Source organism: Brugia malayi, assembly GCF_000002995.4.
Source record: "Brugia malayi strain FR3 genome assembly, contig: Bm_v4_Chr3_scaffold_001, whole genome shotgun sequence".
Classification (NCBI taxonomy): Eukaryota; Metazoa; Nematoda; class Chromadorea; order Rhabditida; family Onchocercidae; genus Brugia; species Brugia malayi.
In genome coordinates, this window is record NW_025062477.1 from 13556163 (window position 1) to 13573533 (window position 17371).

At 33.5% G+C, this 17371-nt stretch overlaps 4 protein-coding genes across 5 annotated transcripts; 3 read left to right on the forward strand and 1 right to left on the reverse strand.

Annotated features, from left to right (window-relative positions):
* Positions 1 to 303: 303 nt before the first annotated feature.
* Bm5512 (putative 23.7 kDa protein in CYR1-OST1 intergenic region, putative) lies at positions 304 to 1326 on the reverse strand (the record flags this gene model as incomplete). The annotated part of the gene is made up of 2 exons (XM_001898648.2): positions 304 to 591; positions 1171 to 1326. 2 exons carry the CDS (start codon positions 1324 to 1326, stop codon positions 304 to 306), a joined length of 444 nt encoding a protein of 147 aa, XP_001898683.1.
* Positions 1327 to 2072: 746 nt separating this feature from the next.
* On the forward strand, positions 2073 to 5281 carry Bm10236 (ring finger-H2 protein, putative; the record flags this gene model as incomplete). Of its 2 annotated transcripts, none has more annotated exons than XM_001898649.2 (10): positions 2073 to 2110; positions 2489 to 2600; positions 3016 to 3210; positions 3432 to 3669; positions 3796 to 3875; positions 3988 to 4193; positions 4267 to 4455; positions 4573 to 4786; positions 4864 to 5031; positions 5117 to 5281. In XM_001898649.2, the coding sequence occupies 10 exons, from the start codon at positions 2073 to 2075 to the stop codon at positions 5279 to 5281; spliced, it is 1605 nt and encodes a 534-aa protein (XP_001898684.2). The 2 variants fall into 2 exon arrangements, with proteins under 2 accessions (XP_001898684.2, XP_042937023.1); XM_043081089.1 differs by having other exon boundaries at positions 3052 to 3210.
* Positions 5282 to 11920: 6639 nt separating this feature from the next.
* Positions 11921 to 16497, forward strand: Bm3638 (uncharacterized protein; the record flags this gene model as incomplete). Its single annotated transcript, XM_001898650.2, has 13 exons — positions 11921 to 11990; positions 12329 to 12398; positions 12578 to 12703; positions 13155 to 13255; positions 14474 to 14555; positions 14657 to 14853; positions 14938 to 15220; positions 15304 to 15482; positions 15558 to 15696; positions 15785 to 15905; positions 16040 to 16177; positions 16269 to 16345; positions 16482 to 16497. The coding sequence occupies 13 exons, from the start codon at positions 11921 to 11923 to the stop codon at positions 16495 to 16497; spliced, it is 1599 nt and encodes a 532-aa protein (XP_001898685.2).
* Positions 16498 to 16537: 40 nt separating this feature from the next.
* Bm528 (Uncharacterized protein) lies at positions 16538 to 16979 on the forward strand (the record flags this gene model as incomplete). Its single annotated transcript, XM_043081090.1, has 2 exons — positions 16538 to 16590; positions 16763 to 16979. The coding sequence occupies 2 exons, from the start codon at positions 16538 to 16540 to the stop codon at positions 16977 to 16979; spliced, it is 270 nt and encodes an 89-aa protein (XP_042937024.1).
* Positions 16980 to 17371: the final 392 nt, after the last annotated feature.

A 17371-nucleotide genomic window follows, 5' to 3' on the forward strand; every position in this document is an offset into this window, starting at 1 on the left:
TAGTTCATATTTATTGTTCCACAGCACTTACCAGAATACATAAAATAAAATATACAAGCCTTGAAATTTTATTTGTCCCATGCATGAGAAGCACTACAATTATACAAATAAAAATGTATGGAACTATTGACTGGAAATACTCCTCATGCAAACATATGACAAAGTTCAATGCATACTCGTAAGTCGGAACTAAATTTACAAAGTCCAAATTCAAGGTGCTAAAACCAGTGAAGTCACTGCATCATCGTAAAAAAATGCTTATGATATAATCAGTAACACTGGAGTATGAAAGAGGCAAGAATGCTATACTTCATATCTTAAAGTGGTTGACAAATGAATATCCCTAGACTCAAGTTGCAAACAAAAATATTCACCCAGTACTGTGCATAAAACAATACTCAAAAGCTGTAATAGCCACCAAAAAACATGCATAGGAATTGATTTATAATACAAAGTAACAGCGATTAAGTGCCAAAAATGTAAAGTACATGTAAAATCCAAACACTGTTTCGAACGTCCAATAACTTTACTCATGATAAGAGAGCATGCTGCAGCTGACAGTAACTGAATGACTGTTCCGTGGAATGAAGCCTGGAATTCAGCATTTATATTACACTTGCTATTGCAATATCCTGTGATGAAGGATTTATAAAAATTCATATGAGAAAACAAATTCCTCGTATATTATTCAGTTGATTTTATATAGAGAATACAAATTTTTGTAGACAGGGATTAAAGCAACAGCTGTTGCTTTCGTTTCATGTTTTTTTCTTTTTTCAAAAAGACATTTCCTTTTAGTGTGGTGTTATATTTATTTTTTTGATCCTTCAAATCATCGTGACAGGACACCAGTACTGATAACTCCACTAAATCATGCATAACCATATAGCATCAAATCCCCATAGTGCATAATAATTTTAAGCTTAAGTATGTAATCAACTGAAATAAGACTAATTCGAGAAGCTCTTTTCGCGGTATAACAAATTTTATTTGATGTTCTTGAAGTTCTTCGAAGGAATTGATGAGGACAGCGATTTTACATAAAGGAAGAAGTGGAGGTAGGGAATACAACATTCTGTCAAAGCCATTAAAAGCACTTCCGAAGGAAGTTATTTGAACAGGAGTGATATAGAAGTTTAAGGAGACAAGAGTGGAAAAAAATCGACAAACCGCTGCTGTAAACACTTGTTCCAACGAAGGATAATAGCTTCCAACGGAGAACATCACTAAAAGAGCACACCAGGCGGTGTAGAACGCTGCTTGCATACATATAATCTGCAAAATAATCAAACCGGGATCCCAGATATATGATCGAAACGAATTCATTTTACCTAGTCAACATCACTGACTGATGACATTTGCTGAGATCAACCTGAAAGATATTCATAACTATTAGTCCTTGCCTTCAAACATTCTTCCGCTTTTAAAGCCTGAATCTGAATCTATCCACTTGTCAGATATTCTTTTTATCGTTGTTCCAAAAATTAATTTTCACTGCTTCAATGATGCACCTGACTGTTTTGAAAACTATGAAGCAACTTTCTGCTTAAAAATATGTGATTGTTACCATCATGTCAGTCTAAGGCAATAAATCAAATAAATATCTTGTGCAGACTTAAGTCTACAAAACTTTAATCCATTACTTTTATTAAGATGATTTTAACGACTCTGGATAAGACAAAGCAGAATATCCGTCACGTAACATGTCCCTTTTGTCAAGCAACCTTTTATGTGTCAAAATATCACTCAAATTATTCATCAAGAATATGATAATATATAGCTCAGTTCAATAAAAAACTCAACTAATCTCATAAGACCAAATAAGTGCTCACAATATTGTTCTAAATTTGAGGCGCTGACGAATATTGCTGAGTGCCCTCGTCTTCCGAATTAGGTCCATGTATTGTTGTTATTCGCGGTATTGGATAATTAGTAGTGTGTGGTGGGATGGGATCGATAATGATCGGTGTGAGATAAGATAAGTGGGGAGTCCTTGAAGGTGGGACTAGAGGTAGTGTGAGTAGTGACAAGGGATGTCTAGGATTGATAAGCCTAGCAAGGTTTGGAGGAAGATGTTAATTGGAGAGGGAAAGAATAGCGAACAGTTATGGTCTGTAGTTGTAAGTGGTGGAGAGTGAGAGATTACTGAAAAGATGAAGAGTTTTCGATCAGAACTACGAAAGTGGATAGTGGTTCAGAGCAGGCCTGTATTTCATTTCTCTGTCAGTCAGTGTAGCTTGTGAATTGCTCAATTTGTAACATCTGAGATCGAAGGTTCAATTACTTGTTACTCAGTTTATACATGCCTGTATAATACCGTGATGCATGAACAGAAAGAGGAAGTCACTCACGGGAATATCATCAAGCTGCTAGAAAATGGAAACATTAAGGAATATTGTTAAGCTACTAGCAAATGCAAATTTTAATTCATTCCATTCGTTGCCCATTCTAGTGTTATTATCTCGCTGATTTATTTATAATTTTGTAGGGTGGTTGCTTCTTTTCGATCTGCTGCCTTGGAAATGTCCCAGACAAAGCAGACAACATCTTCGAGTGGAACGGCACAACGTGTAAACGGATTATCTAGCGAGTTATTAATGGTGAGGGTTCGTTTGACTGAACACTGAGCAATTTATGGAAAGACAAATGTTTATAAGTGTAGAGTTTATTATGGGGATTTATGCTGTGGTAAAAATGAACAAAGTATATCCTGTTTGCTAGGGAAATGGGAAGCTAATAAATATTTGCTTAAAGTATACTTATTATTCCTTTGGGATGAATTGTTCACTAAGTAGAAAGCATTTCTGAGTTAATAGAGTTACCAGTAAGTAACGATCTTTTACCACTGCGCGGTTGCAGATAGTGATATTGGGGCATTGAATCATGCCAGCGCTACGCAGTGTTAACCCAGAGAGATTCCTATGCATTCCTTCTTATGCATCTGTTCAGACAGATTTTACTGCTAGAAATAGAGGGCATTTAAGGATGAAGAAAATTTTCATAATGACACTGCAGGAAGAAAACATCCAGAATCCAAATGGCGTTTTGCAGACGAATGTTATGAATGGTGTGACAAATAGGATTCGAGAGTCTAGTGAAACATCATCACATAACACAGCTCTTTCCTTTGTTTCTGGACCAACCTTTACTGCTGGTTCAGTACCTTCAATGACTTTACAAGGCAGTCCTGCAACATATATTCCAATACAGGTCAGTTCCTCTTTATCAGAATTAAGTCGATGCTGAAATTTTTATACGTCTTCTCAGATTATGATAATGAATTATCTATCATTTTGGTCATTACAAAATTGGAATATCACATTGAAAACACTTCAGACAAACGTTCTAGTATATTACACTGTGACGTGTATTACTTGATTACTTAAAACTTTTATCATTCAACAATTTTAGTTGTATAACAAAAATTTTAGGTTCCTGGTGTGATCGAAACGGCTTTTACTCAAACTCCAGCCTTTGCTACTCCTCCTATTTATCCATCCGCATTAACAGCTGCATATATCGCTGGTCCTACAGCTGCACCTGCTTCACCTTGTACATTCCTATCAGCCGCTACTCCAATAACAGCAGTCTGCCACTGCATCTATGCTCAACCATGTGCACTTCATCATCGTCCAATCACTTATGCTTCACATTCGCTTTCATCTTTGGGTTGGTTCTGTCACAGAAAGTTACATAAGGGGTAGTAGTATTTAATTTATTCATTTATGTTATTCTAGTACTTTAAAATATTCCTTATCCTTCTTCTATGTTTATTACCACATTTCTGTATTTTAGGTGCAGTCCCTGCTACATTGTCGCAAAGCCACTCCCATACTTTACCAGCAACAATAACAAGCAATGTTGCATCTGCTCGCGTGGGTTCAATTAATTTTTTATTTCAGATTTACTGGTGACAGCTTTGACATCATTCAACATCCCAAAAACCTTCTGTATGTGTATGTGTAAAGTATGCACGTTTTTTTATAGGTATCATCTTTGCCGCCTACCTTAGCCTTACCTTCTCTTCGATCCTCAGTGATGCGTCTAAAGCGATCCGGTGAACAGCTTCCTACCAATCATCCTCCGGTAACAAATCCGAATGCTGCAGCGAATATTCGTTTGCAGAAAATACGTCGTGTTGAACCTAATACAGAAGCAACCACTTCATATCTGACTTCTCAACGACATGTCGAGTAAGCACGCACATCTTTATTGTACGATGCGATTAATTCTTTGTTTTCGCTACATTGCATGCTTTATTTCCAGAGCCCGAGGTGACGAGAGAAATGCAATAGATAGTAGGCCAGGTTTAAATTCGGCATTTTGTTGCGATTGCCGCAGTCGTTCTACCTATCAGTGTCCTTATCAGTCCTGTCCATATCACAATCATCATCATATCTGCCCGCGTCATCCGATGTGTTTTTGCCAACGCAACGAATCAGGCAGTAGTTACAGGTAGCTTTTGTATAACAGTTAAATATAATATAGATGGTTTCTTCTTCAGTGCGCAAACCTGTGTGAGATTTTAGTTTATCTTTTTTCCAATAATTTTTATTTATTTTATTTTTTAAGACGTGAAACTGACATGAATCCAGTACATGATTTGTTACTATCATCGCGTGTGGCACAAATCGAACGTCAACAGCAGGCCAACAATTTGTGGTTTCAGCGACACTCTTTAGCATCAAATAGTCTGATTGGTGTTGATATTGTCCCAAGACGTTTAACGTCTCAACCAGTAGTTTTCTTACCGCGTCACCACCAACCCATTATGGAGCTTGCTATGGTATGATTTCTTATTTCATTTTTTAAAACTATTTTTTGGTTTTCTTTTTTATCCATTTGTAAGGAAATTTATTTCAGGTTCTGTTGCAGCCACATGATCCAACGGTTATTTTGGGTGGCAATGTGCCTACTTCTAATGATCCTGTACCAGTCGGCGCAACTGTTGAACAAATCAATCGTTTTTCGACTACCTACAAATATATCAAAGAGAATGATATTCCCGAAAACGAACAAGAACGTTGCACGGTTAGTTTGAACTTTTTATCCTCCATTTATATCAATGCATTTGTTATCACTGATCTTTTCAAAGCCACTTCACAGAATTGTTCAGGTATGCTTGAATGATTTCGAAATGGACGAAGAAGTTCGAGCTCTTCGCTGCAATCATGTATTCCATGTCGTTTGTATCGATCGTTGGTTGGTGTACAATAAAAAATGCCCGGTCTGTCGTTTAGATGTGGATAAAACAAACGTAGTATCAGTGGTATCCCTGTGATTCGTATTAGTAAATGGTCGATGAATTTTTAATATCTTTCAATCTTTCATTATAGGTTAATTTTCTGTTCTTCCAAACTACTTTTTTTTTATTTTCGTATTTCTCATGAATCTGTATATTCCTTTTCAAGTAAGGTCTTCAAAATAAATTGATATTGTGAATGTACTGGTGGGCTAGAAATAGCTAGAAAATTTTTGTCGGTGTTTTGATATTTTTCTCTGAATATTCATTTTCATTTAGTATGAAAGGAAACAAACTCTAATTTCGATTTCTTATATTTGTTATTTCCTGTGCTTTCATTTATTCTTATTCAAATATCGCGGTGATGAAATTTTATACCGTCAACATTTTACACTTCCATTTTCTTTTTTGATTCCTTATCTTTCATTTTTGGTGATACCAAACTAGATATTTTCTTGTTCTCTCACATAGTGTTTGAAACAATTTTAACAGTTCTTTCAATAAATGAAAATTTTTAGATGTGTTTTCTGATAAAGTTTTTTTATGAAATGATAAATCTAGTAGTGTGTGGTACACTGTCAAAAATTTCCAGCATGTCAGCGTCTCTGGTCTTCTTAGAGCTTATCATAAAGATTGATGACTACTTTCTCAAAATACTGCCCCCGATTTTTTAAGAAAATTACTGCTGTGCACGTAGTTTAGCCGCAGTAATCATGGAAAGGAAGTGGCTATTTGTTTTCCGTTATTGTCTGGTCTGATAAAAGTTGTAACTGCGTGTGCTTACAAATGTGGGAGAAAGAGGAATATTAAGTTTGCATAATATAAGCGTGTTTCAGATGTGCTTCAGGTTGATATATTGTTTATTAACTATTTTACCAATTGTACCGTTACCGGTCATCTTTATGCTAAGGTGATCCAGTGGCTATGTGAAATTATGTAGGCTATGGATGCAGAAACTCAGAAGTGATGGGTTGTGGATTTTCCAGTATTGCTTTACTATAACCGAGCGAAACGTTGTTGGTTATAGTTCTTGCACCCGTCAAGGTCTGGAACCGGCCTTATTTCAAAATTATTGTTTATTAGTGTAGTAATAGCTTTGTCAAATTTTTTCCACTTGTATTAGGATTTTATCCTTAGGCTTGTTTAAAGTGTCTATAAGATTTGTTCCAACGTGCTTTGACTTCTCTCTCGGTGTCAGTCAGTACCGTGAGCATGAATTTTATGAAATTCTCTGTTCTGTACATTGCTTTTTTGCCCAAATTTCTGGGTACTTCTGGAGCGATTGAATTATGTCAGCCAGGACAGATCATTTATTTGTTCGTTTTGGACGCTTAGTAGGAAAAGCAATGGTACAAGAGAGACGACAAGCGGGCAACGCTTATACTAAGTACATTTCACCATCATCATGCGAGAATTGCCACAAAACTATTTTTCTGGTGCTTAAAATAAGCCAGCCGTCATACCTTGATATGTGTGCACGTCATAACAGCGCAGGTAATGTGCCACTTCCTTTTCGAGCAACAGCTTCTCTTAACCTTTACCCTCTCTCTCTAAATTTAATTTTCATCCTGTTACTTTATGCAGGCTTTTTTATTCGTTCAGATCTCATTTCCGTACTTATCCGTCACTCATTCCTGCTGTAACTTCCTTTGTCAAATGCTTATCGAACCTTTAGTCGATTCTCTCTCTCCTTTCCTTCAGTGATTAACATTTTCCGCTTCACTTTTATGCATCGCATCTACTGGAATTTGTTGTTCACTTCATTTCATCGCAATAGTGCAAAGAAAAAAAAAAACCAAACAGTGATTTCTTAAAGATTACAATTTCTATTGTTTGCTTGACGATTTCCTGAAGTCCTGAAGCAGATCAGGAATAAGAGAACTGTAAAGCACATAAGGGTTCTGCAGGAAATGTTCTTCCCTAAAAATAATATTATAATTGCAGAAAACAGAATAATTCATAGCAATAAACCAGTGAATCGGTTTCTGTGAGAGATATAAAACATTTAGAGAGAAAATTGATTTAGAGAGATATAAAACATCGATTTTTCTGTTACTGTTATCCTTAAATTTTAGCGATTAGGAAATTCGCTAGTCTTAACTTTGGATTTATTAGTTGGGATTAATAAAGCTTCTTGCTACATGTCCTAATAATATCGGCATTTAGGCTAAACTATTATTTACCATTCACCGAAATTGTTTAACGAATATTGAAATTATATATGAAATTATAAATAAATTATAAATAACGGATATCGAAATTATTCAGGATATTATAAATAATCGAAATCTACATTGCTCTAAACGTTTTAAACAAATATCGGTTTTTCTAATGATATATTTTATACATAATTAAAATATGAAAATAGAAGCCTACTTCATGTTTACAAATATTTGTTTTGCTTCATTTTGAGAGCTATTCTAGGGAGGATATAGCACTGTCAATTTTTGTACACATGTTTAATACAGAGATTTGGGACTTGACTATTTGCTAATCATGTATGATTTAAGGCTTGTATAATTTATCAGATATTGAGGAGTAATGTATAAGGATGTTATTGATTTGACTTAGATTTCAATATAAGTTCTTTAAATCAATTAACTTCATTAAAAATGAATGCGAATTGTTACTATAGCTCTGTGGATTTTCGAGGTATGAATTGTCATCTTGAAAGATGATGTCTCTTTTTAGATTTTTCCTTTCTTCAGAGAACAGTCGAAAATAGAAGAAATAACATAATTAGGAATGGCGAAGTAGCAGAAATTGGGAATGTATTAAAGTGTGGGTTTGCGAAACAATGTGCTATATAGTAGTGTCGACAGGTGCAGGTGTCAACAGATTAGCAAATACTTTTGCAATGTTTTGCTGGATCTTCGTTATCCTAAACATATGTACAGAAATTGACAGTGCTGTAAAACTTAGCTCTCAAAATGAAGTAAAACGATTATTTGTAAACATGAGAAGTCTAGGCATTTTTTTTTTTTTCATATTTTTTTTAAGCTTTATTTTTTTCATATTTCTAAGTTAATTATGTATATTTATCGCTCATTACTCTAGTAAACATTATTTTTCTTTCAATGTTTTCCAATATGGTAATCTCGGGATTTATGATATGATGCAGTATATAAAGCCAGATATTTCAACTCTTTAAATTATATCTGTGGGTTTTATATTACTTCAGCTCCATTCATTTATCAGAGTCGTTGCTAGGAAAATCAGTCATCTCTTTCATCCAAGCACTAAAATTAGAAATTTTGTTAAATAGAATAACAAATAGTAAGACTAGCTATATATAAACGATTGCATATATCCACTTGACCAAGAACACATGGACAAATTAAACCTCTTCCAATACTTTAGGAAAAGTTACATCTTTGCCACACACTTGGAACGATGAAGATAAATTAATTTCGAGTCTGAAAAATGACAGGATATAATAATGTAATATTTATTAATTCTGATGAATGGATAGAATTTAACCTTGAATCATTTTTCTGAAATTTAGTAGAGTTTCATTTATAAAAAATCAGTGAACCTCTCTAAAAATCTCATTGATAACATATCTCGGAAAGAAAGTTAAACAAGTTTATTATTTAGTATAGTTAATAAACATTCCATTTAGAGCTATAGAATCAGTTATGAAAAATAAACATTGCAGTACGAGATGCTATGTTGAGTTTAATTCTCAAGTTACCATCCCTTTTTGCTTTTGATTTTAAATAAATACCTTGGGTGGTTTTCTTGAGCTAAATTTTGAAATAACCTCAAAAGATAATTTTATTGATTCTTCGCAGTCTCTTCTAGTGAATGCTTAATTCTTAAATTTTTAAAGCCAGTTTTTAGTTTGGACAGCAATTTACTCATTAAAAAGTACCAAAAGTAGCAGTTCGAATCAAGCTATCATCTTTTGTTTTTCTTTTTTAAATATGTACAGTTGAACATCAAATCTGGCCGGAAAAAGTTAATAGTAATATAATTTAATAATAACTACTGTTTTAGAAATAACTTCACTTAATAATGATAACTATTGTGTTTTTATTTTTCTGAGAATTCCTTCAAGCTTTTCAGTCCACTTACATGACTCAACTGTGTGAATTGCCTTTCAGATTTTTTAACTGCAATAGAATAATTCATGAACTTTTTTCGGAGATCGAAAGGTATAAATTTGATCAATGATAATCTTCTTTAGTATTGCACAATCCTTTTTGGTACCCGTTTCAATGATACTGCTCTGTTTCTTTTACCGTTCACCGCTTCTTTCATTGTACTGGTAAATTGTTAAAGTAAAATAGCAAAAAAAAGAACAAAGTCTTCTGAATTAGGTGCCGTGTAATTTGCTAATTAGCTGCTTATTTTCTCCTTTTTTTTCAGTAAAAAAGAATCAAATAATTAATTTATTCATTACAGAGAATATTCATTCCATTCAAAAATTTACATACATATTTGATATGAAAAAGAAGACATACACTTGAGCAAATAAATAAAATGAAATTTTCTTTTAAGAAAGTTGTTTCATCGAAATGCTGCAAAACTTTACAACAATCTAAAAATTGATCGATTTTAGAAGTAAGAATAATGGTGAATGGATGAATCAGGTCTTTTCATAAGAACCAGGTATCTTAAGGTATCATCACTAAAAGATGAGAAGTGATTATAGGCAGAAGTGTTGTGCATCAGGGAAGGTTCATATTGCCGAGAAATGGGACATCTGTCATTTAACGATGACAGCGCTCCTTGCAAGTTACAAACACATGATGTTTCATTGTCCCTCTCTCTCCCTTCATTTCTGCTTGCATCCATTTGCGGTTACTAAGTTAAGCCATTAGGGAGATTCATTCATCTTTGTCAGGTTTAATAGTTATGATGGCGCTTGTTGTTTCATCCAGAAATGTTGAAATAGGTGAAACATCTTTGTGTCTTTTAAACTGATCTAAACTATAGTCACCGCATTGCTTAATGAAAGAGCTGAATATCTCATCAAGTATTCCTTTGACAATTTCACAAAAATTTCGCCTTTTCTATCCAAGCAAGCAAATCCGAAATTTCACTTTAGAAGTGGAGGATAATGACAGAATTATCGATTTAATAATTGTATTAACTATTTAAGCACTTGAGGAAATGCCACTGTTTGATGAGATACTGAACAGAAATTGAAATTTTGAAAGCACTTCAAGAAATTTAAAAATTTCATCTTTTTCCTATTTCAAAGATTTTTTTTCTCCAGTAAAAGCTCATTGTTTGGTGAACCAACTTCATAAGAATCCTCTCTAATGATACAGAAAAATGCTTTTCAAAGATTTATTGATTTACGATCAGTTGATTAATTAACGTCAATAACTTCGCTATCAAAATATGCTAAGTAGCACAAAATGTGCCAAAAATAATGAACTGTGGATGAAATGGAGGAGAAGATGATCGTTATTAATGGAAGCTATTATTACTGTTAAATAAATTTTTGTATCTCTCATGATACCTTTCATACTTGATCCTTTCGCTTCATAAAGAATTATTGCTGCAATGATTCAATTTGTTTTTGTTACCTGTTCTTTCGGTGACACTCATATATTTTAAATCAAATTTTGTTAAACCTTTCAGAATTAATTTTGCCAAAACGAAAAGTTTTACTTCATTCTGCCATCTGCAATCATATTTTGATCACTTTTTCTCACTCATAATTTGTTATTCAGGAAAGCAAACAAAGCTAAATTAACCGGTTTAACTGAATAGACAGAAATATTCAGCCTTATTAAACAGGTGAAGGGAATTAAGTTTAGGACTATTAATTGATTATATCAGTACCACTCCAATTGTCATCTGATGACATCAAAATACCTGATAGCACAGGAGAAAAGGACAGAAGGAAGAGCAAAAGGGTCGAAAGTGACAAAATTGATTTTATGGTTAAACAGATCGAATAAGTGATGATAAGATATCATTTGAATATGTGACAAACAGAAAGGGACAATTCCACTTGGTAATTCTCATCGTAGATACCTTTGTGATTTGGAAAATGAATAATCATTGTTATAGAAACTAACCAATGCATATTCGTCGCATGAGCCTGGTAACTACGGTAGTATTTGTGGCATAGTGATTCAGCCTGGGGTGACAGGTTTTGTTGATATCTGGTATGACGGATGAGTGGTGGTGATAAGTCAGAATGGTTGCTTGATAAACGCGTTCATTTAGGCAGTTGTTGGTTAGATTTATACTTTGTCCTTCTTGAAGTCCAATCCAATCATATTAACCTTGTTTACATTATCTTCATGCACACACTTATTATCTTTTGGTTTTTAATCCCATTTCTCGTTTTTATTTCAGAAAATTGATTGTAAGCGTATTATTTATTTTCATTATATTTGAAAATAGCTCAAAGTCGAAACCAGATAATTCTCACTATCTTTTAAGGCCATTCGTCCATTTCCTTTTGAAGTTTATTACTGTGATTTAAAGAAATATGCACATTAAAACTAAAATAGGCCAGGAATTTTTTCTCATTCAATGTATTGTAAATATTTTTTAAGCCGTGGTCAAATTAACCGATGTCTACAAGGAGAATAAAGATATGGACTTTTGTCCCATCATTGTCATATTATTATTATAATTAGTCCTCATTATATTTGTATTTTCAGGCCATTTGCAATTTCAACACATTCAAGAAACAAAGTTTATAATGTTATGTTAAAATCTCAACTTGAAACGAAAGCTGATATAAAGAAGGAAACGACTGAATCAAAAAATATAGAAGGTTATATCTATTGAATACAATTAAAGAATTTCCAAATAACAAAACATTTTAAAGCTATCCATCTTGAAAGTGAAATGAACTGTGACTAAATTTTCTAATTCTCCAGTGCTTGATTTATTCACGAAAATTGTTTCATTCATCTGTATTTTCTAACCTCTAATCCGTTTTATAAGGAGTACAAAATTCCATTTATACAGCAATAAATTGTTTGGCTTTCATGAATCTTAAATACTTATGTTTCCAAAAATCTGTCTTTTCAGACATAATGAGTTTTGGTGACTTCATTTTATTCATCTCTGGCCTTTAAATTTTGCATAAACCGCCTAAACTAATTTCAGTTTTTGAGGAGACAAGTGGGATAGTCACAACTGCTAATGTGGAATTTAGTTCCGACAGAACTACTGAAAAGTAGGTGAAAACTTTTCCTTAGCAAAGTGATTCTCTGGAGTAGTCCGTTTTCTATTATTTCAAAGGGTTGCATTTTATAAGAATAGTTTCATGAAAAAAAGAATATAGATGAGTAACAAATTAAAGTTCCTTTGATATTTTTTTTTTCGAAGTTCATAAGCAGAACAATGATTTTTCAGGTCACGATACAGTCGTAGGAGGCACTCTTATCATGTGTTTGGCAATTCGTTAAAATCAGGCAAATTTTGGTTACGCCTTTTTCGGCCATGGAAGTGGCGAAAACGACATCAGAGAGAACGACTACGGTTAATTCATATTTTTAAATTTGTGTGTGAGATTTTGTGTTGCTTTCAAACCAAGATATAGAAATAGCTTTAATATTAGCAGAAGTACACTGAAATGCTGTGTACTTGTCATACATCTACACAACTTAAAAGTCCTGTTTCCTTGAGTTTTTTTTACTTAATAGGTGTTATTGTTAACACTGCAAAACTATCATTTTTTGCAGTAAGGTTTATATATTGCGGTAAGATTAGAACGCATATACTTAAATATTAATTTCTTGTGAACATATAACATGTGTGTTCGTTTGATTGATGTAATTAAGTTATGGAAACTTTGTCAAGTTTAGCAGCCATACATAAAGAGACGAAGCATTTAATTCTAATATTTATTCATAAAAGTAGCTTTCTGAAATCTACCACTATAACTATGAATACTTAGAAGTTGGATTATACAGCTGCAATTGCTTTTTAGACGAGTTACAAGTGATCATAGGCAAGAAAATTCACCACCCGCTATCATACGTTCATCTTTCAGCACTTTGGAATCACTCTTCTCTGTTCCAGATGTTGATGGTTGGTTTTCTTAATTTTGGAAAACAAATATTCGCTTAACTATTCAAAATATTTTTTCTGATGCCTCCATTTTGTAGGTGAGCAGTAAATTTTAATCGACTGTGAAGATAGTTTTGAATCGTTCCTATGGTTTGTTTCTCTGTTTTTTTGTCAAAATATGCTTTTTTTTTTTCAGTATTTTGCTCTCATATATTTGCTCTTCATATATATCTTCATATATTTATTTTGCTCTACAGTTATAGCTCTCACTTCTGATAAGTTATTTATTCTTCAAAAACATTACTAGGAATATAGTTATAAGTACTTGAAATTTCTTTTAGGGCTTCAATTAATGATCAGCTTACACTTAATGCATAGAGTCAGTAACATTATTATGTTTTTATGGATGAATCGTATTTTGTTATCTGTGCTGAAATTAAATGATTTATGCAGTTTACCGCTGTATGAGTACTAGTAAAACTTGGTTTAAATTCCTTTTGTGAAAAGATTGAGGAGTTCATTCCTATTTTGAAGGGCTTTTATAGGTATTTTTCACTACTTTGTTAGATAGGTAGTGTTAGAACATCAGTGATAGTTTCAAATCACATGATATCCATTTGCAGTTTGGAAACATTCATTCTTTTAGTATTGTTTACCAGGTCTCTTTATAACCACCGTTGAAGTAATTAATTGAACTGTTGAATTTTATAAATTTAAACTCAATTTAACGTCAGTTTTTATTCCCCTCCATTTGGTACTCTGATCTATAGTTCGAAAGTTGTGAAATTATTGAATAACTAGAAATTTTTGTTTGCAATAAGTGCGTTCTCCACGCATATATATATATATATATAGAGAGAGAGAGAGAGAAGGAAAGAAAGAAAGAAGTTGAGGAAGTGCATCTCTACCCTTATAATCTTTGATGTTCATTAGTCGATCAATTATTATAGCTGTAAAGAAAATTTTATGGCTTGCTGAAGACGAAGAAGTCAGGCTGCTTGCTGGCAGGAAATTTTATATCTATATTTCAGATTTGTCTCTTTTTGTGTCTTACTTTATTTATTCAGTTATCAGTAATCCACATGATCTTTGAACATTTAGCTTTTTTTTCCAAACAATTTCCATTGCGGTCGTCAGGCGGATCTGTTTTCTTAGGGTTTAAATCATCATTTTCGGTTACAGAAACTTTCAACGTTAAATACACTATTAATTTATTAATTTTCTTTAAACCTTTTGCAGAGACATACAGGCCAACACAGTGGAACTGTTTAAATTCGTCGACCCAAGCGCCCGTTCGAATAAACTTGGATTCATTAAAGGGGTAAAACAATTCTCATGAGAACACTTTTTTGCTGTAATTTCTTATCGTAATTGTTTAGCAGAGTTATATCAACTGAAAAAGTTTTATCGTCTAGGTTTCAGAGGAAGCTCTGGTGGAAATATTCTCCGCTTGACTACTGAAGAAGTAGTAGTATCACCGGTTCAAAAAGTTGTAATTGTTGAGCACAGAGATGCACTTAATGCGGGTAATTTAGCAAGTGTCAAGGATGTGGAAATAGATGCTGGTTATCTTACGGCGGGAAATTTGGAAGATTTTGAGGCTGCTTCCATTGCTCAAAGTAATTTTTAGAAATTTTGTGGAGAACTAGTGTATTTTGTACAAATTTCTGTTGTGATTTTTTCTAAAACTGTTATTTTTGCAGCCGAAAAGCTTAATCAAGAGAGGGAGAGCATAAATGGTGGTCAGCTTACCGATCAGGAATGCATAACTTTCCAGTTGGATCCCAGAGAAATGAAAACTGCGGTTGTTGAAGAAGTCGTTGCAAAAGAGCCTGATCTGTCAGCACGACCAAATAAGCCAGTGCTAAAGAAGCCTGGTGCACCTAGTAGATTCAGACTTGTGAAACGAACACCGAGTCGAAAAATGCGCCTGAGCGAAAGGATTTCGGGAGCAGTAGATACTGATCGTCCTGATCAACTATTAAGGTGATTTTTTTTTTTTAATTTCGAGTATTGCTAGTTAAAAAAGTTAATTTCTAGAGAAATTTGTCGAATATAATATGTTTTAGCTGTAATGGACCGAGGTTGCCATCCAGACTGACTGATGATAGCGATAGTGATACAGACATCCAGTATCGCGATGATAAATTAAGCAAATGTGGTATTGGTTATAGTACGAATCCAGCCATTGCAAGTCGTATCGTACCGTATCATTTATCTAGTGAAGATGATGAAGATGTTCCATTGAGTATGTTGTGTATATTAAAAGAGTGAAGCAAGTTTTGACTAGTGATATTTCACTATATTTTACGTGTATTTTTAGCAAGTTTTGCATTACGGGTAACCAGAAAGGACACATTTGCGAAAATGTTGAATGTGCCTGATCCTGTCGATGACATTCCGAATCAAACATCCGATGAAAGACGGCGACTGATGCACAAAGCAAGTATTAAGTTGGAAAGGTTCCTTTTTATTAAATATACTTTCACTGAACACTAGTAATTTCAGTCTTTTAATAATAAATTCCCAACAAGCATATCAAATTTGTAGGAAGTTGAGTGAACGACCTTCTGTTGAAGAAATGGAGCAGCGTAATATTTTGAGAGCCAAAGATGCTTCGATTTCTTCCAAAATAGCCATGGACGAAACACGTAGAGTCCTCTTGCGTAAGGTAAATATATGTTTCAGTTGTTGTATTCATTTGGTGCATATAATTTATTAATGTTATTTGTTGTATATATTTGTTGTTTGGAATTTATAGTGCAGGCCGATCTGATTGAAATCAAGAGTGTTTGTTACTTTCAGCTCAGTTTCCGTCCAACAGTACAAGAGCTAAAGGATAAGCAGATAATCAAATTTAATGATTATGTGGAAGTAACAGAAGCGGAAGCATATGATCGAAAAGCAGATAAACCTTGGACAAGATTGACACCAGTTGATAAGGTTTAACAGTTTTCATTGCACTGACAGAACTGACTACATTTTCAGCAATCTATTGATTTGGAAAAATAATTGAAATATTTTGTCATTACAGGCACTGATCAGGAAGGAACTTAATGATTTCAAGGCAACAGAAATGGATGTGCATGAAGAAAGCCGTATATTTACACGGTATTTCTTTCAATTTTGTTCTTTAGTTTGCATAAACGAAAAAAGATTTCTACCTTGAAATGACTTTTTCAATATGTGATAATAATGATGACAAGAAACTTCTTAACTACTTGCATCAGATGATAAGTGTTTTCAGGTTTCATCGCCCATGAAGTTGTAATCTATGCATTTTCTATTCCAGATGCTGAGATCATGACACCTCGTTTTATTACTTTTTTCCCATTGTTCTGCCACCATTCATTATTGTAAGAATCCTTTATGCTCTGATATTTAAATTAAGAATTATAAACTTTATTTCCAATGATTCGAGTCCATAAACAAGCCTTCCTTCTTGCACCACTGATAAAGATCATGACATTGTTTTTAAAAATTTGTGCTCTATTTCTTATGCGATTTTGTAACGTTTATTTTTTCCAGTTCTTTATGTCATTCCTTTGAAACATACCGAGCAAATGTCACGACAGTAACGGCCCCCAATGTGGGGGTTTGGCCTATATGTGGTAATAGTCAAAGAAACATGTATTCTTGTAAAATTTATCTCAACATTCAAACTGTGATGGACTTCTCCATATGTGGAAACCGAGAAATATATGTATATGAGTTGATAATAACTCTTCTGAATCAAAGGTGTTAAGTAAAACACTTCTTATTTCTTATTCCGTTTCTTCACTGTTCTCGAAACGTTCTTTCTTGTGTATAAGTGTTTTTTAAATGGCAATTATGAGATGTTTTAGTCATAAAGTGATACACAAAGCATCTCATGATGTTGTATTTCTAAACTCGCTCTGGAGACCAAGATTAGTACTACAGTTACTCCAAGACTTCCCCATTAACACTTTTTGTGAAAGCTGTAATTTCTCTTTTCACTCCCATTTGCATTATTGGTATCACATGATATGGATAAACTTCTCCCCCTTTAGTATATATATGTCCTGTAATTGATTTAGAACTAGCACCGGCAATGATAACTAATTAGTTGTGAAGTGATAGACAAAGTGATGATCTAAGGAAAATTAGCCATATATA